Below are 17,006 nucleotides of genomic sequence, written 5' to 3'. Positions count from 1 at the left end.
AAACATAATAGCAGTTAGCTTATTGAATTTAATGACAACCCCATCCAACGAACATCCGTTTCAAAACTTCTTCTTCAGGGCTGAGGTGTATCATAGATCAATAACGCGTTTCTAATGCTGCTCCGTCTGTCTGTTTGTTGCAAAATTGTGTTAAAAGCGCGTTATCGATCAATGATACACCTCAGCCCTGAAGAAGAAGTTTTGAAACAGATGTTCGTTGGATGGGATTGTCATTTCATTCAATAAGCTAAGTGCTATTATGTTGTTACAAATGTGGAATAGTAGCGAGAATTGAGGGAATATATGGTTCACTTATTACATTTCTCCCTCCGTATTCACTGTGATAGGGGATTAGCAGAACCACAAATACAGAAAAACCGCAAAGAACTTTTTCATATGTTGTTCGCTGTTTTCTATTAAAAACCATCATGAATATGGTGAAACCACGAATAACATGGTGAGAGACCTGGCCTGTTCCTGAAGGAGAGGCAAAACATGGTGAAGAAAGTGCTGGGAATCGGTGATTTTTCTCTGTAAATGCTTGGAATCAATGATTTCTCTATGCAAGCTGATGTAATTTGGGGGAGGAGCCAGCAAGCCAAAAACCGTGAATAATCGAAACCGTGAATGCTGAAATCATGAATACGGAGGAAGAAGTGTATAGAATATTGGCATAACCTGATATTGCCATGCCTCACATTTAGACATGCATAATTACACTAGGCATAGACCTGGCATAACTGCAGATTCTTAAAGGCAGCAAGAGCATGTGTAAGTTGCACATGTAACTTGGAGCCCTCCCATGCTCTGTCCATGTATACACTCCCTTGTAGTTGTGTACTATTCCACTTACACCCTTATAGACTAGTGCTTATGTGCGCAAAAGGGCATGTACCCATGAGTGCCTAGTTATAGAACTGACCTTATTGTGTGCTAGTTTATTCCTCGACATGGCAATTGGTACAGAGAACAGTCATCTTAACTAATTTTTTCCTCTGTCCATAGACCTGGGATGTTAATGCATCCTACTGAGCAATGAATTCATAGCTCATTCTATCTTCTCATGTTCAAGAGAGAAATTGTTTATTGTGCTTTTGGGGTTTTGTCCTCTAATTCCAGATTCCTTATGGGAGCTTCCTGCGGAGGAGGAAACATGAAAGTGGATGATACTGCATATGAGAGCATGGGTCTCCGGCCGCGACACGCATACTCCATACTGGACGTGCGAGACGTACAAGGGTACAGGTAAGAAGCCAGGCCTGGAGCTTGGATAGATAAAATGTGTGAAAGAGATGTAATGTCTGCATTCCCTGAGGATAGAGTTCATGTTAACATGTGAATGGTGTTAAGACGGAGGGGGGGGAGAGGTTGTTTCAGCACAAAGAAAGCTACAATCCTGTTCAGTCTTCAGGAGATAGTGTGCCTGAGCCTTAAGGGAGGGCCAGATGTCTGATGATAATATTTCAGAGGCATCCTGATGAAATGGGAAGGAACAAAAATGCATGAAGTAACCTTGGTAAGAGGAAAATGAGAAGCAGTACAGAGAGATATTGAGGAAAGAATGATTAAAATATAATTTTTATATAAGCAGCACAAACACCACAAGAAGGGGGTGCAGGGAACAGAGAATCTCAGTAGGAAATTTTACTGAACCCTTCCTATGTATAATGTTTAGAAAGATTTTTAATATGTTGTTCAGTGGTAAGGGGCGGGGGAGTGGAATGCCCCAGGTGCCATCCTCATGTGGAGGGGGGGCACCTGTGCCTCTCCTTCTCTCTGCTTCCCCCTCCCCCATACATATACTTCTTGAAATGTTCGCCGACTTGAGCAGCATCGTCCACTTGCTGCTCGTGCTGGCCTTGGCTCCCTTCTGACCAGGACATGACGTCAAAAGGGTGCTGAGACTGGGGCAAGCATTACATTGCATAAGTGACTTTTATTCCGCCATTACCTTGTGGTTCAAGGCGGATTACATAAGAGGTCATCTGGACAATTCCAGAAGAGTTACATAGTTGAGCGGATTACTTTTGGGGATTGAAATGCTTCCTGCGGAATTAGTTTATCTTGATTGATTTCTTGGATAGCAGGGTTTTTATTTCTTTTCTGAAAGTTTTGTAGTCTGATGTCGTCATCAGTAGATTGGATAGTTGGTGGTCAAGTTTTGCTGCCTGAGTAGCCAGTAGGCCATTGTACATTTTTTTTTTTTTTTTGCGTTTGATGCCTCTGATTGGGGGATAAGTGAATGGTGTCTGGGTTCTCCTTAGCCTGGTTGTGGCAGGTTGGATAAGGCGGTTGTTCAAGTAGGTAGGGCTGTCTCCATTCATTGCTTTAAATAGTAGACAGTAGAATTTGAATTGTATTCTTGCTTGTACTGGGAGCCAGGGTGAGTCGATGTATGCGGCGGTGATGTGGTCGTATTTCTTCAGCAAATAGATCAGTCTCAGGGCTGTGTTTTGTATTGTTTGTAGTTGTTTTATCATGACTGCAGGGTAGGGGGAGATAGAGGTGAAAGATGCTGCTCGCATCGGCGAACATTTCAAGAGGTAAGCGGGGGGCGCTTAACCCTTTCAGGACCAAGGGACATATTTGTCCCATAACTTTAAAATCCTATAAATTTTGATTGGGATAGTCTACAGTTCTAAATTTGATATGTACGGATTCCATATGATACTGCCTTTATGTAAACAAACTGGTTCCGACATTCATTCATTAGCGTCGTTGCTAGATTGACGAGAAGATTCACTTGCCACACTGTCCATAAGCCAGAAGTGTGATTTTTTAAAATAAAAATAATGATATTTCACAAAAAAAATCAATTTTTTTGGCATCTGCAAGCCCTTTTTACCATAAAAATGTCGTCAAAACCACAAAAATTGGCCTACGATCCTTATGGTCCTGAAAGGGTTAAGCGGTGAGAAAGAGTGGGGGCATGCAACTGACATTTATTTATTGCACAGCTGTTTGCATTGCTAAAACCATCTTTATGGTCAGTGTTAGCTTTTGTAAAAAAAGTTGCTGTGGTTCTGTCTGACAAAAGATTTTATATCACTATCAAATAAGAGAGGGGATTTGATTGAGACTTTTAAAATATTAAAAGGATTTGATAAAATAGACCAAAGAAGCAGCATTACTAACACTTTCAGATGTGACACGGACAAGAGGTCATAGCCTGAAACTTAGTGGCAGCAGGTTCAGGATAAATGTCAGGAAGTTTTGTTTCACACAACGAGTGGTGGGCGCTTGGAATTCTCTTCCGGAGGATGTTGTAGCGGAGGCTACTGTTCTGGGTTTCAAGCGCAAGTTGGATGCACACCTTCTTGCAAATCATATTGAGGGATACGGTAATTTCGGGTCTCCAAAAAGGAGTACCTAAATGGGCCGCCGCGTGTGCAGATCGCCGGACTTGATGGACCTCGGTCTGATCCGGTGAAGGCATTTCTTATGTTCTTATGTACTGGGAACTATTTTTTATTCTATAGGCATTCAAATCTAACAATCTGCCTAATAGTAATGCCACTTCTATTTTTAATTTTATTTTTGTCTGCTTGAAGTGATTCACCACACACCCTCTACCTGCGTAATCATAAAAACATTTTAAAATCATAAAAACATTTTAAAATAATCATAAAAACATAATAATCATAAAAACATTTTTTTTTTTATAATAAATATTTTTTATTCTTTTTTTAAATTCTTACATCAAGTGAAATACATGTAATACATTCAATTATGAAAAAACACTTGAAATTATTATTAAATGTTCTTACAATGTGAATTAAATAAACCCTTTATCAGAATTTTATATCATATTAATATTACAATAGTTTTCCCTCCCTACCCCTTCTATATATTCTATACATGTGTTATTATATCTGATCAGTAGAATAATTTGTCAATGGTCCCCATATTTTATTAAATTTTTTAATATAACCTTGTTGTAATGCCAAAACTTTTTCCATTTTATATATATGACAAATTGAATTCCACCAAAAAGTGTAATTCAATTTAGTGTAATCCTTCCAGTTCTGAGTAATTTGCTGTATGGCGACCCCTGTTAAAATTAATAAAAGTTTATTATTATTAGCTGAAATCGGACTTTTTGTTCTCATTGCTGTTCCAAATAATATTGTATCATATGATAGTCCAACATGATTTTCTAATAAATTATTAATTTGGGGCCAAATTAATTTCCAAAAGGAATTAATGCAGGGACAAAAGAATAGTAAATGGTCCAATGTCCCCACTTCTATCCTACAATGCCAGCATCTATTAGATCTATTACTATCTAATTTTTGTAATCTCGTAGGGGTCCATAAAACTCTATGTAATAAAAACAACCATGTTTGACTCATAGATGCTGATCTTGTAGTATGTATTCTCCAGGACCAAAATTTTTGCCATTGAGATGGAAAAATTATCTGTCCTATCTCAATACTCCAAATATCCCTAAGTCCTGATCTCTTTTTTTTGTTTAAAAATTCGTTTATTTTCTTATACCATTTTGCGGCTTGGTGTCCTAGAAAATCCGCTTGAAAACAAAGGATTGGTAAACTATATTGAGTGTTAAGATTCTTCCATTCAGGGAACCCTTCCTGAATGGCCTGCTTCAATTGCATCCATTTAAAATATTGTGTTTTTTCTAATCCAAATTTTTGTTGCAATTGTGAAAAACTAAGCAGTGATCCATTTACTATTACATCTTTTAAAGTACGTATACCTGCTTTTATCCATTGTTTCCATACTATTTTAAATCCACCAATTTTGATCCTGGAGTTTACCCAAATAGATTGATTTAAAGATTTAGCCAATGGATCTGTTGATAAATTGCTTATAAATCTTAATGTTTTCCATGTATCTATTAGAATTCTATGATCTTTATATCTCCTAGGTATTGTTATACTAATGAAATGTTCTGGATGTAAAGGGAACATGAGGCGCCATTCTAAATATAACCAGTCGGGTACATTTTCCATGAGATCTGGGAGGATCCAATACATTCCCTGTCTTAAAATATAGGCTTGATGGTACCTATAGAAATTTGGAAAATTTACCCCTCCTTCCTTAATTGTTTTTTGTAATGATGCTAAAGCGATTCTTGGTCTTTTCCCAAACCAAACAAATTTTGTTAGTATACTGTTTAATTTTTTATAAAATGACCCCTGAAAAAATATTGGAATCATACTCATTTGATAACAAACCACAGGTAAAATCATCATTTTAATTGTTTGGATTCTTCCCCACCAAGAAAGATGTAAAGGATTCCATTGCTCGCACATTTCTGTTATTTTCTTTAATAAAAGTTTTTCATTCTCTTTAACTGTGTCATCAATTGTATTTTTTATAAGAATACCTAAATATTTTAGTCCTTCCTCTTTCCATTTAAATGAATATGAATCAAATAATCCTTTGGTGCAATGGATATTAATTGGAAGAACTTCAGATTTTTCCCAATTGATTTTATATCCAGAAAACTTTCCAAACTTTTCTATTAAATTAAGTAGATGTGGAATGGTGTCTTCTGGTTCTCTTAAATATAATAATATATCATCTGCATATGCAGATAATTTAAATTCCCAATTAGAAAATGTGATTCCCTTTATTCCCTTAGTTTGATTTATTGCAATTAATAAGGGTTCTAGAACGATATCAAAAAGTAAGGGAGATAAAGGACAACCTTGTCTAACTCCCCTTAGCAAGTTAAATTTATCAGATAAGTTATTGTTTATATTTAATCTTGCTCCAGGGGAGCTATATAATGTTTGAATCATTTTAATAAAACCAGGTCATATACCAAACCATTCTAGAGCTTGATACATAAACTTCCATTCTACTCTATCAAATGCTTTTTCTGCATCTAATGATATTAGAAAAGCTGGATCATTCAAATTTTTTGCTAAATTTAGAGAATGAAATGCTAATCTAGTGTTATGTGAAGAGTGTCTTTTAGCAACAAATCCTGTTTGGTGTATATCAATAATAAAAGGAAGAGCTTTTGCTAATCTTATAGCTAGCACTTTAACAATTAATTTAGCATCTACATTCATCAAAGATATAGGCCTATAATTTGTTATCAATGTCGGATCCCTGTTTGGTTTTGGTAAGACAATTATAACAGAATCAGCCATAGTTCCTGATATATTTCCATTATTTATTTGCCGCCGCAAGCAAGGCTTTCATCTGTGTAGTGCTGAGCTCACTGCTCAGCATGGCTATTTCCCGCCGCGACGCTGGACTTGTAAGGTGCACGCCTGAAAAAGAAATCATCCTGGCCGGGGTCGGTGTCATGCTCCGGAGATCTACAGCCTTCCTATCTCCCTCTCCCTTCTACCTGCTTCCGGCCACATCCCCTGCTCCGCGGCTCTCTTCGGCAACTCAGCAGCAGCGATCGACACAAGCTTCTGACGTCGGGGCCTACCCTCTGCGAGTCCCGCTTGTTTCAACTTCTTTTTTCCACAAAGGCGGGACTCGTAGAGGGAAGGCCTCGATGTCGGCAGCTTGTCTTGATCACTGCTGCTGACGAGTTGCTGAAGAGAGCCGCGGAGCAGGGGGGTGTTGCCAGGTGCAGGTAGAAGGGAGAGGGCCAGATGCAGGACTCGTGGGTGAGGGAGGAGAAGAGAGAGAGAAAGAGAGAGGGGAGCGAAACAAAAGGAAATATTTCATACTGGGCTGGGCCGGAGTGGAGGGAGGGTGGAAAGATTCTAGCTACAGGGTGCAGTAACAAAGGAAAAGGGGGGAAAGCTGAAAATGGAGATAGTGACACAAAGAAGAGAAAGGGTAAGCAGGACCTACTGAATAAGGATAGAGATACAGAGGGGACATGAAAGGGTAAATAAGGCATCCCCCCGAAAATAAGCCCTAGAGCATATTTTGGCCTTCCAAAAAAAATAAGACAGTGTCTTACCATCGGGGAAACACGGTATTAGGCAGATCAAAAGATTTTATATGTAACCATAGTACAAAGTGCTTCTATAGACTTGTCCAAGATGAGTGCAGGCTCTGAGCAATGAAGCCTTGTGTTAAGAAGAGAGATCCTCACATTAACACTTTTCCTCTGGCAGGTTGTTAAGACTGCGGAATCCTTGGGGCCGCTTCTCCTGGAATGGCAATTGGTCTGATGAGTGGTCCCTCTGGCCAGCACCTTTGCGGCATGAGTTGATGCCGCATGGAAGCAGTGAAGGTGTCTTCTGGATGGAATATAATGATTTCATCAAGTAAGTCAAAGTGGCCTATCTCATTTGTTTGTAATTTCTTATATGCAAAAACATTCACTGGTTGCTGGTATATCACCGTGTACAATTTAAAATCTTGAAGATAGTCCAACAAGGAATTTATGGTACTGTACCCAAGGTATTTTACTAAATGCCTAGCCTTATATAGACCAGTTAGGTCATTAAGATCAGAAAATGACATACGAAAAAGAGATGAGGTATGTTAACACCATAAAATCCTCCTTTTCCATTGCAGGATAACATTTGTGGAATGGTATCTCAGGAATAATCAGATTGTGTAAGAATGTGTTACAATTTAGGAAGCTACTTAAAAAAATACTTTATTAAAGCATTTACCTGAAGTAAAAATTATGACAGTTAGACTATGGCAATATGAGATCTTTTTAAGATGTTAAGAGCTACCTAAGTAGGATAATTTTATTGATTTTGTCTATGATCACTATGTTTGTTTTATTATTATGTTTGTTTTATTGGGAGCTGCTTAGATTATTTAAGCGGATTATAAATAAACTAGTCTTTAAGCCCGTTACATTAACGGGTGCTAGACTAAGAAAAGAAAGTGTGAAGGATGTTGCATGACCACTGTAGCTGTAACATCAAGAATATTTGCAGGCAGGACTAACAAAGAGCACAAGTAGTGCCCAAATTCACTACAATTCCAGGGGAAATGCTAAAAGCCATTACAAGTGGGAGAAGGTTGTGTATATGGTGAGGAGAGCAATTACTAACAAAGATCAGCCTGAGTTCAGCAGCTATAGATTGTACCAACTGGCAATGTTCCCTAGAAGGACCGAGTTCATTTGAGCAAAAAAAAATTTTCGTGCGTAAAGGACTGAGTGCTGTATATTTTTTTAGTAATGTAATGTTTTAATATTAATCACTTGTTTGTCAGTTTTAAAATGAATAAAGAATTAAAAAAAAAAAAAGGACTGATTTGATATGAGCAAAAAGTTTCTGTTACATTACACCAGAGAAAAAGAAAACAATGTGTATCCACTTATGCTGTGCAAAATATAAAGCTAGCATCATCAAAATGGCTGCCATGAGTTCCCGTTGTAGTCTTGAGACTACAACGGGAACTCAAGGCAGCTATTTTGATGACAGCTTTGCACGGGGCAGGAGCGTAGGACGATCGATCCTGCCCCACGTCGCCGCTAGACTACCAGGTAAGGTCTGGGGAAGATCCGGGACGCTGGAGGGAGGCGGGGGTGGGTCAGAGCCGGCCCTGAAAGTTATCCGCGATATTTCAATATTTGCGGGCCAGCTCTGCCCCTAACCCCTGCGAATATTGAGGGTCTGCAGTACTTATTTCAAAAGCAGTGCTAGATGTACACAACAGTACAGATACCCATAAGAGATGGTTCCTGCTCCAAGGAGCTTATAATCTAGTCAAGACAAAAATAGGAACTTAGTTTTAATCACATGTATTATAATAAACAAACATGAGCATTCAGGAGTAAGAAGTCTAATGATTTCTTATTGTTTCTATGACCACCTACTTTTATTTCTCCTCCTCCAGGTATTTTGACTCAGTAGACATTTGCAAGATTCATTCAGATTGGCATGAGGTACGGGTACAGGGCACATTCCCGAATAAAGCCAGCAGTCCTATGACAGTAACATCGTTGACTGTGGTGGAACGTACAGCCTTGGAATTTGCTTTGTTTCAGGAGGGTAGCAGGTAAAATCTTTGTGGGATGCCTCATTGTTGCACTGGCTGCCTAAAACAGTTTCTTTTTCTAATGTCCTGTGCAGGAGATAGGAGATAGAAATGAAAGTGGGTGCTATTGTTGTATAATGGATTATTAGCAAGCTAGTATTTATCTCATTGAAGGATTAATTTTAAATTAGTTAAATGAGATTAATTAGTTATATGTGTGTGGGCTGAATTCTCAAAACTTGCCGATAAAATCTGGTGAGTCGATGTAGTGGTCATAGTAGGAGCAATTTTTATTTTACGGGCGATTCTCAGTATAATAGCATGCAAATTAAATGCATGCTATTTGTACAGAGAATCGCTGGTAAAAAGCAGGAGGAATGTGCCTGGCACATGCTCGAAAGAGCATTCGCTAAGCGCAGCTCTTCCCTTCTGTTAAAGCTGCTTTCCTTGACCCAATCAACTGAGCCGCAGGTCTCCCCAAATTCTGCTAGCTCAGCTGACTGACCGGCAGGGAAATCAACAGAGGGAAATGTTCCCCCTTCCTACCGACAGCTCCCCCTCCCCTCCCCTGCCTGTCCCCCCCCCCCAACACACACACACATCCATCCTGTACAAGATCGGCAGGAGGGATACCCACAACTTGCTCTCGCCGGGGTCCCCACACTCCTCCCAACAACCGCTTGACAGCCCCCTGCACTTTTAAGATGAAGGACGGCAGAGGGACTCTCCCACCCCTTGACAATCCCACAACAACCTACCCCCACACCTTTAAAATGAAGGACAGCAGGAGGGATGCCCACTCCCTTTCACCACCAGGACACGGTAAGTTTTGAGAATCTGGCCCTGTGTGCCTGAAAATTTAGCATGATTTGCATTATCTGCTTAGGAAAGGTCCAGCAGTAGAACAGCAGAGGGGACCAGGGTTTTTGCAAGTCAGGAATGAGATGGATTGGCTGTGCTTTGGGTAAGTCTCAGTTCTGGAATAGTACAGCTGCTACAGGGCAGGAGTGAGATACATGGACATAACTATTTTGGACCTTGGTACTGAAATGTAAGAAGGAGATGCAGGTCACAATTAAGGTAGAGTTGAGTTCTGAAATAGCAAATGATATAATGTTCATTTAAGAACTTTATTTTTCTCCGAGGACAAGCAGACATATATTCTCACATGTGGGTGACATCATCCACGGAATCCAGTACAGACACTATCAAGTGCACTGTCGCTTTAAATCTTTACAAATGCTCAAGTTATAAATCCACTAAATCTAGTACTAAAATTACAGGTCCAAAATTGATAGTATTAGTACCTCTTGTCACAATATTGGACCCACTCACACTTACATAAGAGATGTGTAAAGCCGATTGAAACAAACAGCTAATTTTTTTTATTTTTTTGCATGGATCTTCAGAACGCAACTGGGCATAGTATTGCTAACGTCTCCATTGATCCAAATTTTATTAAATATTTTTATATTTTATGTGTATATATATTTTTATCTTTTCATATTTCTTCTTTTCATAAAATGAACTTAATTCATAAAGTAACCACCACTTAGCTTTGACTTATTCTTCAGTGCATTGGTTATCTTCAATTAGGCATACTGTTATCACATACAATCACACCCAAATCCCGCTCTTCTGTTGTGCACATAAGTTCTTCATCTCCTAAACTGTACCATTTCCTCTGGTTTTTGCAGCCCAAATGCATGACCTTACATTTCTTAGCATTAAATTTTAGCTGCCAAATTTCATAGTTTCAAGTTTTATTAAGGTTTGTTATATATGCAATATCATATACTTCAATACGTATAACACCAGGTCTTTCTTCATGTTATTCACACCATCCGGTGTGTCTACTCTATTGCAGATTTTGGTATCATCCGCAAAGAGGCAAATCTTACCCGACAACCCTTCAGCAATATCGTTTTAAAAAATGTTTAAAAGAACAGGCCCAAGAACAGAACCGTGAGGCACACCACTGGTAACATCCCTTTCCTCAGAACTATCTCCATTGATCACTACCCTCTGTCGCCTTCCACTCAACCAGTTCTTCACCCACCCATCACTTTGGGACCCATCCCGAAGGCACTCAGTTTATTTATTAGATGTCTGTGTGGAACACTGTCAAAGGCTTTGCTAAAATCTAAATACACCACATCTAGCGCACATCCTCTATCCAATTCTCTGGTTACCCAGTCAAAGAAATTGATCAGATTGTCTGACAAGACCTACCTCTAGTGAATCCATGTTGCCTCCTGTCCTGTAATCCACAGGATTAAAGAAACTTGACCATTCTCTGTTTTAAAAGTGTTTCCATTAATTTGCTTACCACAGAAGTCAGACTTACCAGCCTGTAATTTCCTACTTCTTCCTTACTTCCATTTTTGGGGAGAGGGAACACATCCGTCCTTCTCCAGTCCTCGGGTACCACTCCCAAATCTAGAGACTTGTTGAAAAGGTCAGTCAGCGGAGCTACCAGAACTTCCCTAAGTTCCTTCAGCACCCTCGGATGTACACCATCCAGCCCCATCCCTTTGTTTACCTTTATTTTAGCTAGCTCCTCACGAACACAACCCTCTGAAAATCGATCAGGGTCTATTACTCCTCTATCCCTATTCACGTTTGTCTTCTGTGGTCCCGCTCCCGGCGCTTCAGTCGTGAACAGAGAACAGAAATATTTGTTAAGCAATTCAGCCTTTTTCTTTATCAGCTTCTACATATTCCTCCCCTTCACCTTTGAGTCTCACAATGCCACTTTTGCACTTCTTCCTATCACTAATATATATCTAAAAAATGTCTTGTCTCCCCGTTTTACCGTGTCAGCTATTTTTTTCTTCCATTTGCATCTTTGTTTTCTTGGCTACACGACCAGCCTCTCTTAACTTTTCTAGATATTTTTGCCTATCTTCCTCTTTCTGCAGTTTTTTGTAGTTTATGAAAGCTAACCTCTTATTCCTTTCCTTCTCAGCTACTACTTTTGAGAACCAAAGTTGCCTTCTTTTCCTCTTACTTTTAATTTACTTGCCTCACAAAAAGGTTTGTCACCCTTACAAATTGGCGAGTCTAAGATCCTCTGGAAGCACTGGCTGCAGGTGGGCATACGCACACTGGATGATGTATTATCAAATGGAAAACTGCTTGACTTTTCACGACTGCAACAAACATTTGGTATTGCAAAGTCTCAAGTATATAAGTGGTTGCAGTTGAAGCAGGCCATTCAAAAGGGGTTCCCTGATTGTCGAAACTTAAAAACTTAGTATAGCTTGCCGGTCTGTGCTTCCAGACAGATTTGCTGGGGCATCAGGCAGCCAAGTGGTATAAATTAATATCTGAATTGTTGAATAAAAAAACAAAAACTAGTCTTCGAGATATTTGGAGCATTGAGATTAAGCAGCAGATTTCTGCATCTCAATGGCCACGAATTTGGACTTGGAGGATGAGATGTACAGCGTCAGCATCTATGAGACAAACATGGGTTTTTTTGTTGCATAGAAGTTTTTGGACCCCTGTTAGATTACAAAAATTAGATAGTTCTAAGTCAAATAGATGCTGGCACTGTCATCTCGATATAGGGACACTGGATCATCTGCTCTTCTTTTGTTTCTTGATACTTAAATTTTGGTGATCCATTTGGGGTCAAATAAATAGCATACTGGAAGTTCCATTGTCATTGACATATGCTGTTTGGTACGTTATTGATGGCTAAGAGTCTAATAACTTCACATAACAATAGACTAATTTTCATCATGACAGGAGTTGCCATACAACTTATTCTGAAAAATTGGAAAATATGGGACAGGTTAAACTATAGTTTTTGGTGGGAATCCTTGTGCTAAACTGCTGGGCTGAAAGGAGAGTCGGAGGCAGCTGAGTAAAGTCAGGAGGAAGCTGACCAGCAGCAGGGAGAGTTGGGAGCAGGAGGAAAAAGCAGAAGGGAGATCAGAGAGAGAGAAGGCAGGAGACATTGAGGGGCAAAGATGAGAGATAGCTCTGCCCACCCCTCCGACGTCAGCAGAACATCAGAGTTGAGCTCCCTCTTAAAAGGGGAGAAGCCAACCGCGAGGCGATCACTGCTGGGCTGAAGGAGAGTCGGAGGCAGCTGAGTAAAGTGGGGAGGCAGCTGACCAGCAGCAGGGAGAGTCTGGAGCAGGAGGAGAAAGCAGAAGGGAGATCAGAGAGAGAGAAGGCAGGAGACAGTGAGGGGCAGAGGTGAGAGATAGCTCTGCCCACCGCTCCGATGTTAGCAGAACATCGGAGCTGAGCTCCCCCTTAAAAGGGGAGGAGCCAACAGCGCTCAGTCGTTCGGCGCACGTCAAAGGCAAGCATTAAAGGCACTCGCCTTAGCGAGAGCGCCTTTGCGAAGGGCCTTGAGAAGGGAAGAGCCACCTTCAAAGGAGAGCAGAAGGAGACCACAGTAGGTGCAGAGAATGCAACCAGGTACAGAGGCACACAACTAGGCACACGCAGAGGACACAGCAGGCGCAGAGGATACAACCAGGTACAGAGGCACACGTAGAGGACACAGCAGGTGCAGAGGACACAACCAGGCACGCGCAGAGGACACAACCAGGCACACACAGAAGACATAGCAGGCGCAGAGGACACAACTAGGCACACGCAGAGGATACAACCAGGTAAAGAGGCACATAACTAGGCGAACAGAATGCTAGGAATGATTATAAAGGGGATCACGAACAGATCGGAGAGGGTTATCATGCTGCTGTACCGGACCATGGTGCGCCCTCACCTGGAATACTGCGTCCAGCACTGGTCGCCGTACATGAAGAAGGACACGGAACTACTTGAAAGGGTCCAGAGAAGAGCGACTAAAATGGTTAAGGGGCTGGAGGAGTTGCCATACACTGAGAGATTGAAGAAACTGGGCCTCTTCTCCCTTGAAAAGAGGAGACTGAGAGGGGACTTGATCGAAACGTTCAAAATACTGAAGGGAATAGACTTAGTCGATAAAGAGACTGTTCACCCTTTCCAAGGTAGGGAGAATGAGAGGGCACTCTCTAAAGTTGAAAGGGGATAAATTCCATACAAACATAAGGAAATTCTTCTTCACCCAGAGAGTGGTGGAAAACTGGAATGCTCTTCCGGAATCTGTTATAGGGGAATTTGAACGTATGAGAGCAATACAATTGGGACATTATAAGAAATTTAAGGATGTTTGGGACCCATTGACAAAATTTTGTAAAGATTAATTATTGGTTTTAACCCTTTGATTATACACATCAAGGAGGGGTGGGGGAGGGGGGATATGCCTTTAAATTATAATTTGATTGTAATTTGTTGGTCTTGATCATTTGTATTACTCTTGCTTATCTTTATACTGTATGAAAAGATGGGGGAAGGATATGTATTATATCAGTTGATGGAATTAAGTGCTGTTTATTTTGTACATTGCTAATATGTTGCACTTGATGTTGTTTTTTTTTTAAATGAATAAAGATATGGAAAAAAGAAACACTTTCCCCGTTTGTAAGCACTAAGTCCAGTATGACTTCCATCCCGTGTGTGTTCCATTGCCAACTGCTGGAACAGTTCTCCTTGTACAGAATCCAGAATCTAAACCCATGGATAGCCCAATCAATCCTTGAGGCTCCAACCTACCTCAGCTTTAGAAAACTACTCAAAACTCACCTCTTCCAACGTCACGACACTTAATTGCCCCCTCCTCAAAGAACCCCGCCCCACCCCCCCTTTTTTATCTCACCCCCCACCCCCCCCAATCCATTCTATCCTCTCCCCAATTTTATCTACTTCGTCGCCCGCATCCCTATTCAATTGAACACTTAACTCTACGTAAAACTGTTTAATTAATACTTAATTGCATGTAACTATGTTTAAATAATGTGTACCACATGTAACTATACACGTAACTATGTTTAATTAATGTAAATCTGTTCAGTTAATACTGTACCACATGTAACCATGTTCTAATTAATGTGAACCGCCTAGAACTCACTGGGTATGGCGGTATACAAGAATAAAGTTATTATTATTACTTCTAGAAGTCCCCGCAATAGGGATACCCCAATCAACATTCAGCATGTTAAAATCACCTATTAGCAAGACTTCTCCTTTTTTTTATATATTCTGAATGTCTACTATTAAATCTGTATCTACTTCTTCCATCTGTGAAGGAGGCCTGTATATCATACCAATGTAAATACAGTCAAACCTTGGTTTGCGAGCATAATTCGTTCCAGAAGCATGCTTGTAATCCAAAGCACTCATATATCAAAGCGAATTTCCCTTTAGGAAATAATGGAAACTCGGACGATTTGTTTTACAACCCAAAAACTTTAATACAAAATACTATACGTACTTGTATTGCAAGACCTGGCTCGTTTAGAACAGTCACTACACTCCTGCAGCGTCGGAGAGAGAACCACCATCGGCTTAGTTGTGATGATGTGATGCGTGTATACTGCATGTACTCATATTGCAAGACTTTGCCTGTTTAGAACAGTCACTACACTCTTTCAGTGTCAGAGAGAGAAGAATCATCAGCTCAGTTGTGATGTGTGTATACTGTATATACTTGTATTTCAAGATATTGCTTGTATATCAAGTTAAAATTTAATCAAATGTTTTGCTTGTCTTGCAAAACACTTGCAAACCAAGTTAATTGCAATTCAAGGTTTTACTGTATATTCACCATTCCCTCTTTCCAAATTGATCCACAGTGCCTCTTCCTTGCCCTGCAGATCCTGCAATTGTGTGGCTTTAATATGTTTTTTAACATATAACACTACTCCTCCTCCTTTACTTCCTACTCTGTCTTTCCTGAACAGATAATAGCCTGGTATAACTACATCCCAGTCATGGTTCTCTATGAACCATGTCTCTGTGATCGCCACTACATCCTCTTCTTCCATCACAGCTTCTAGATCCAGAATGTTTTTTTTCCCATACTTCGAGCATTAGTATATACTGCTTTCTAGACATTGCCCCCTTTTCCCATCCATGTAGAGGTATTCAGTGATTTACTTACCTGAGGGCTTATACTCACCTGGGAGCTTTGATCACTCTGCCCCATCACTTCTAGTTTAAAGCCCTCTTCAGTAGATTAGCCAGTCTGCTGTCGAAGACACTACTTTCCTTCTTTGATAGATGCACACCATCACTGCTCAGCAGCTTTTGGAAGATCATCCCATAGTCCAGAAAGCCAAAACACTCTCGACAACACCATCCATGTAGCCATGCATTCATCTCCAGGATGTGAGCTTCTCTGTCCTGGCATTCACCCTCGACAGGGAGGATGGGCGAGGTTACCACCTGCACACCTGACTGGTTCATCTTCTCTCCCAGAGCCACAAAGTCACTTTTGACACGTTTGCAGGGGTACCTGGCAGTATTATTAGTGCCAATGTGGATGAGCATCAGATAGTAATCATCAGGCTTGATGATTCTCGGCAAGCTCTCTGTAATATCTTGGATTTTGGCACCAGGCAGACAGCATACCTGTCATGACATCATGTCTGGTCTGCAGATGGATGCTTCTGTACCCCTTAGAAGGGAATCACCAATTACTACTACCTTATGCCTCCTAGTGGTCATGGATCCAGTAATTTGATGGGATTTCAAGTTTTGGTCCTTCCTCTCCTTGGGATGCTCTCATCTCCTCCACTTCCAGAACAGCATACTGGTTCTTCAGTTCAAGGGCTGGGGGAATCACAGTACCAATCTTGCAGTATTCTGTAATCTGAGTCCAGCTGCCTTTTTAAGCACAGCCTCTTCTTCCCCACTACTGGAAATTTTTGATGCCTCATGAACCATTTCATCGATGTACCTCTCATTCTCACAGATTATGATAGCTTTGGCGTCCCCTGTGAGAATATTATGCCTGCAGTTATGTACCTGTAGCACGTATTTTCTTAGGACTGCAGGTAAATGTTCTCACAACCTACCCACCTCCTCTTGTTGGTTGCTTAGCTTTGTTACTGAACTGATGGTCCCATGAGCTGGCATTGGGCAGAAAGGCACTGGTACGCACACAGTATGGGCACTGCCTAAAGATTTAAAGTGACAGTGCAAACAGTAATGTCCAAACCACATTCCATGGATGACGTCACCCACATGTGAGAATATATCCTTGGAGAACACTT

The 17,006-nt window shown here is 40.5% G+C and overlaps 1 protein-coding gene across 13 annotated transcripts in view; it reads left to right on the top strand.

Moving 5' to 3' along the window:
* CAPN15 (calpain 15) overlaps positions 1–17,006 on the top strand; it is a 274,954-nt gene that overhangs the window by 243,271 nt on the left and 14,677 nt on the right. For all 13 annotated transcript variants that reach the window (XM_033963916.1, XM_033963911.1, XM_033963908.1 and 10 more), the window contains 3 exons: positions 1,120–1,245; positions 7,059–7,211; positions 8,749–8,910. In XM_033963916.1, coding sequence (XP_033819807.1) covers positions 1,120–1,245; positions 7,059–7,211; positions 8,749–8,910 — 441 coding nt within the window. The remainder of the gene's footprint in view (positions 1–1,119; positions 1,246–7,058; positions 7,212–8,748; positions 8,911–17,006) is intronic.

The sequence above is a fragment of the Geotrypetes seraphini genome, chromosome 11 (assembly GCF_902459505.1).
Source record: "Geotrypetes seraphini chromosome 11, aGeoSer1.1, whole genome shotgun sequence".
NCBI lineage: Eukaryota > Metazoa > Chordata > Amphibia > Gymnophiona > Dermophiidae > Geotrypetes > Geotrypetes seraphini.
The sequence above is the reverse complement of the archived record's forward strand: the minus strand, read 5'-3'. Positions and strand labels throughout refer to the sequence as shown.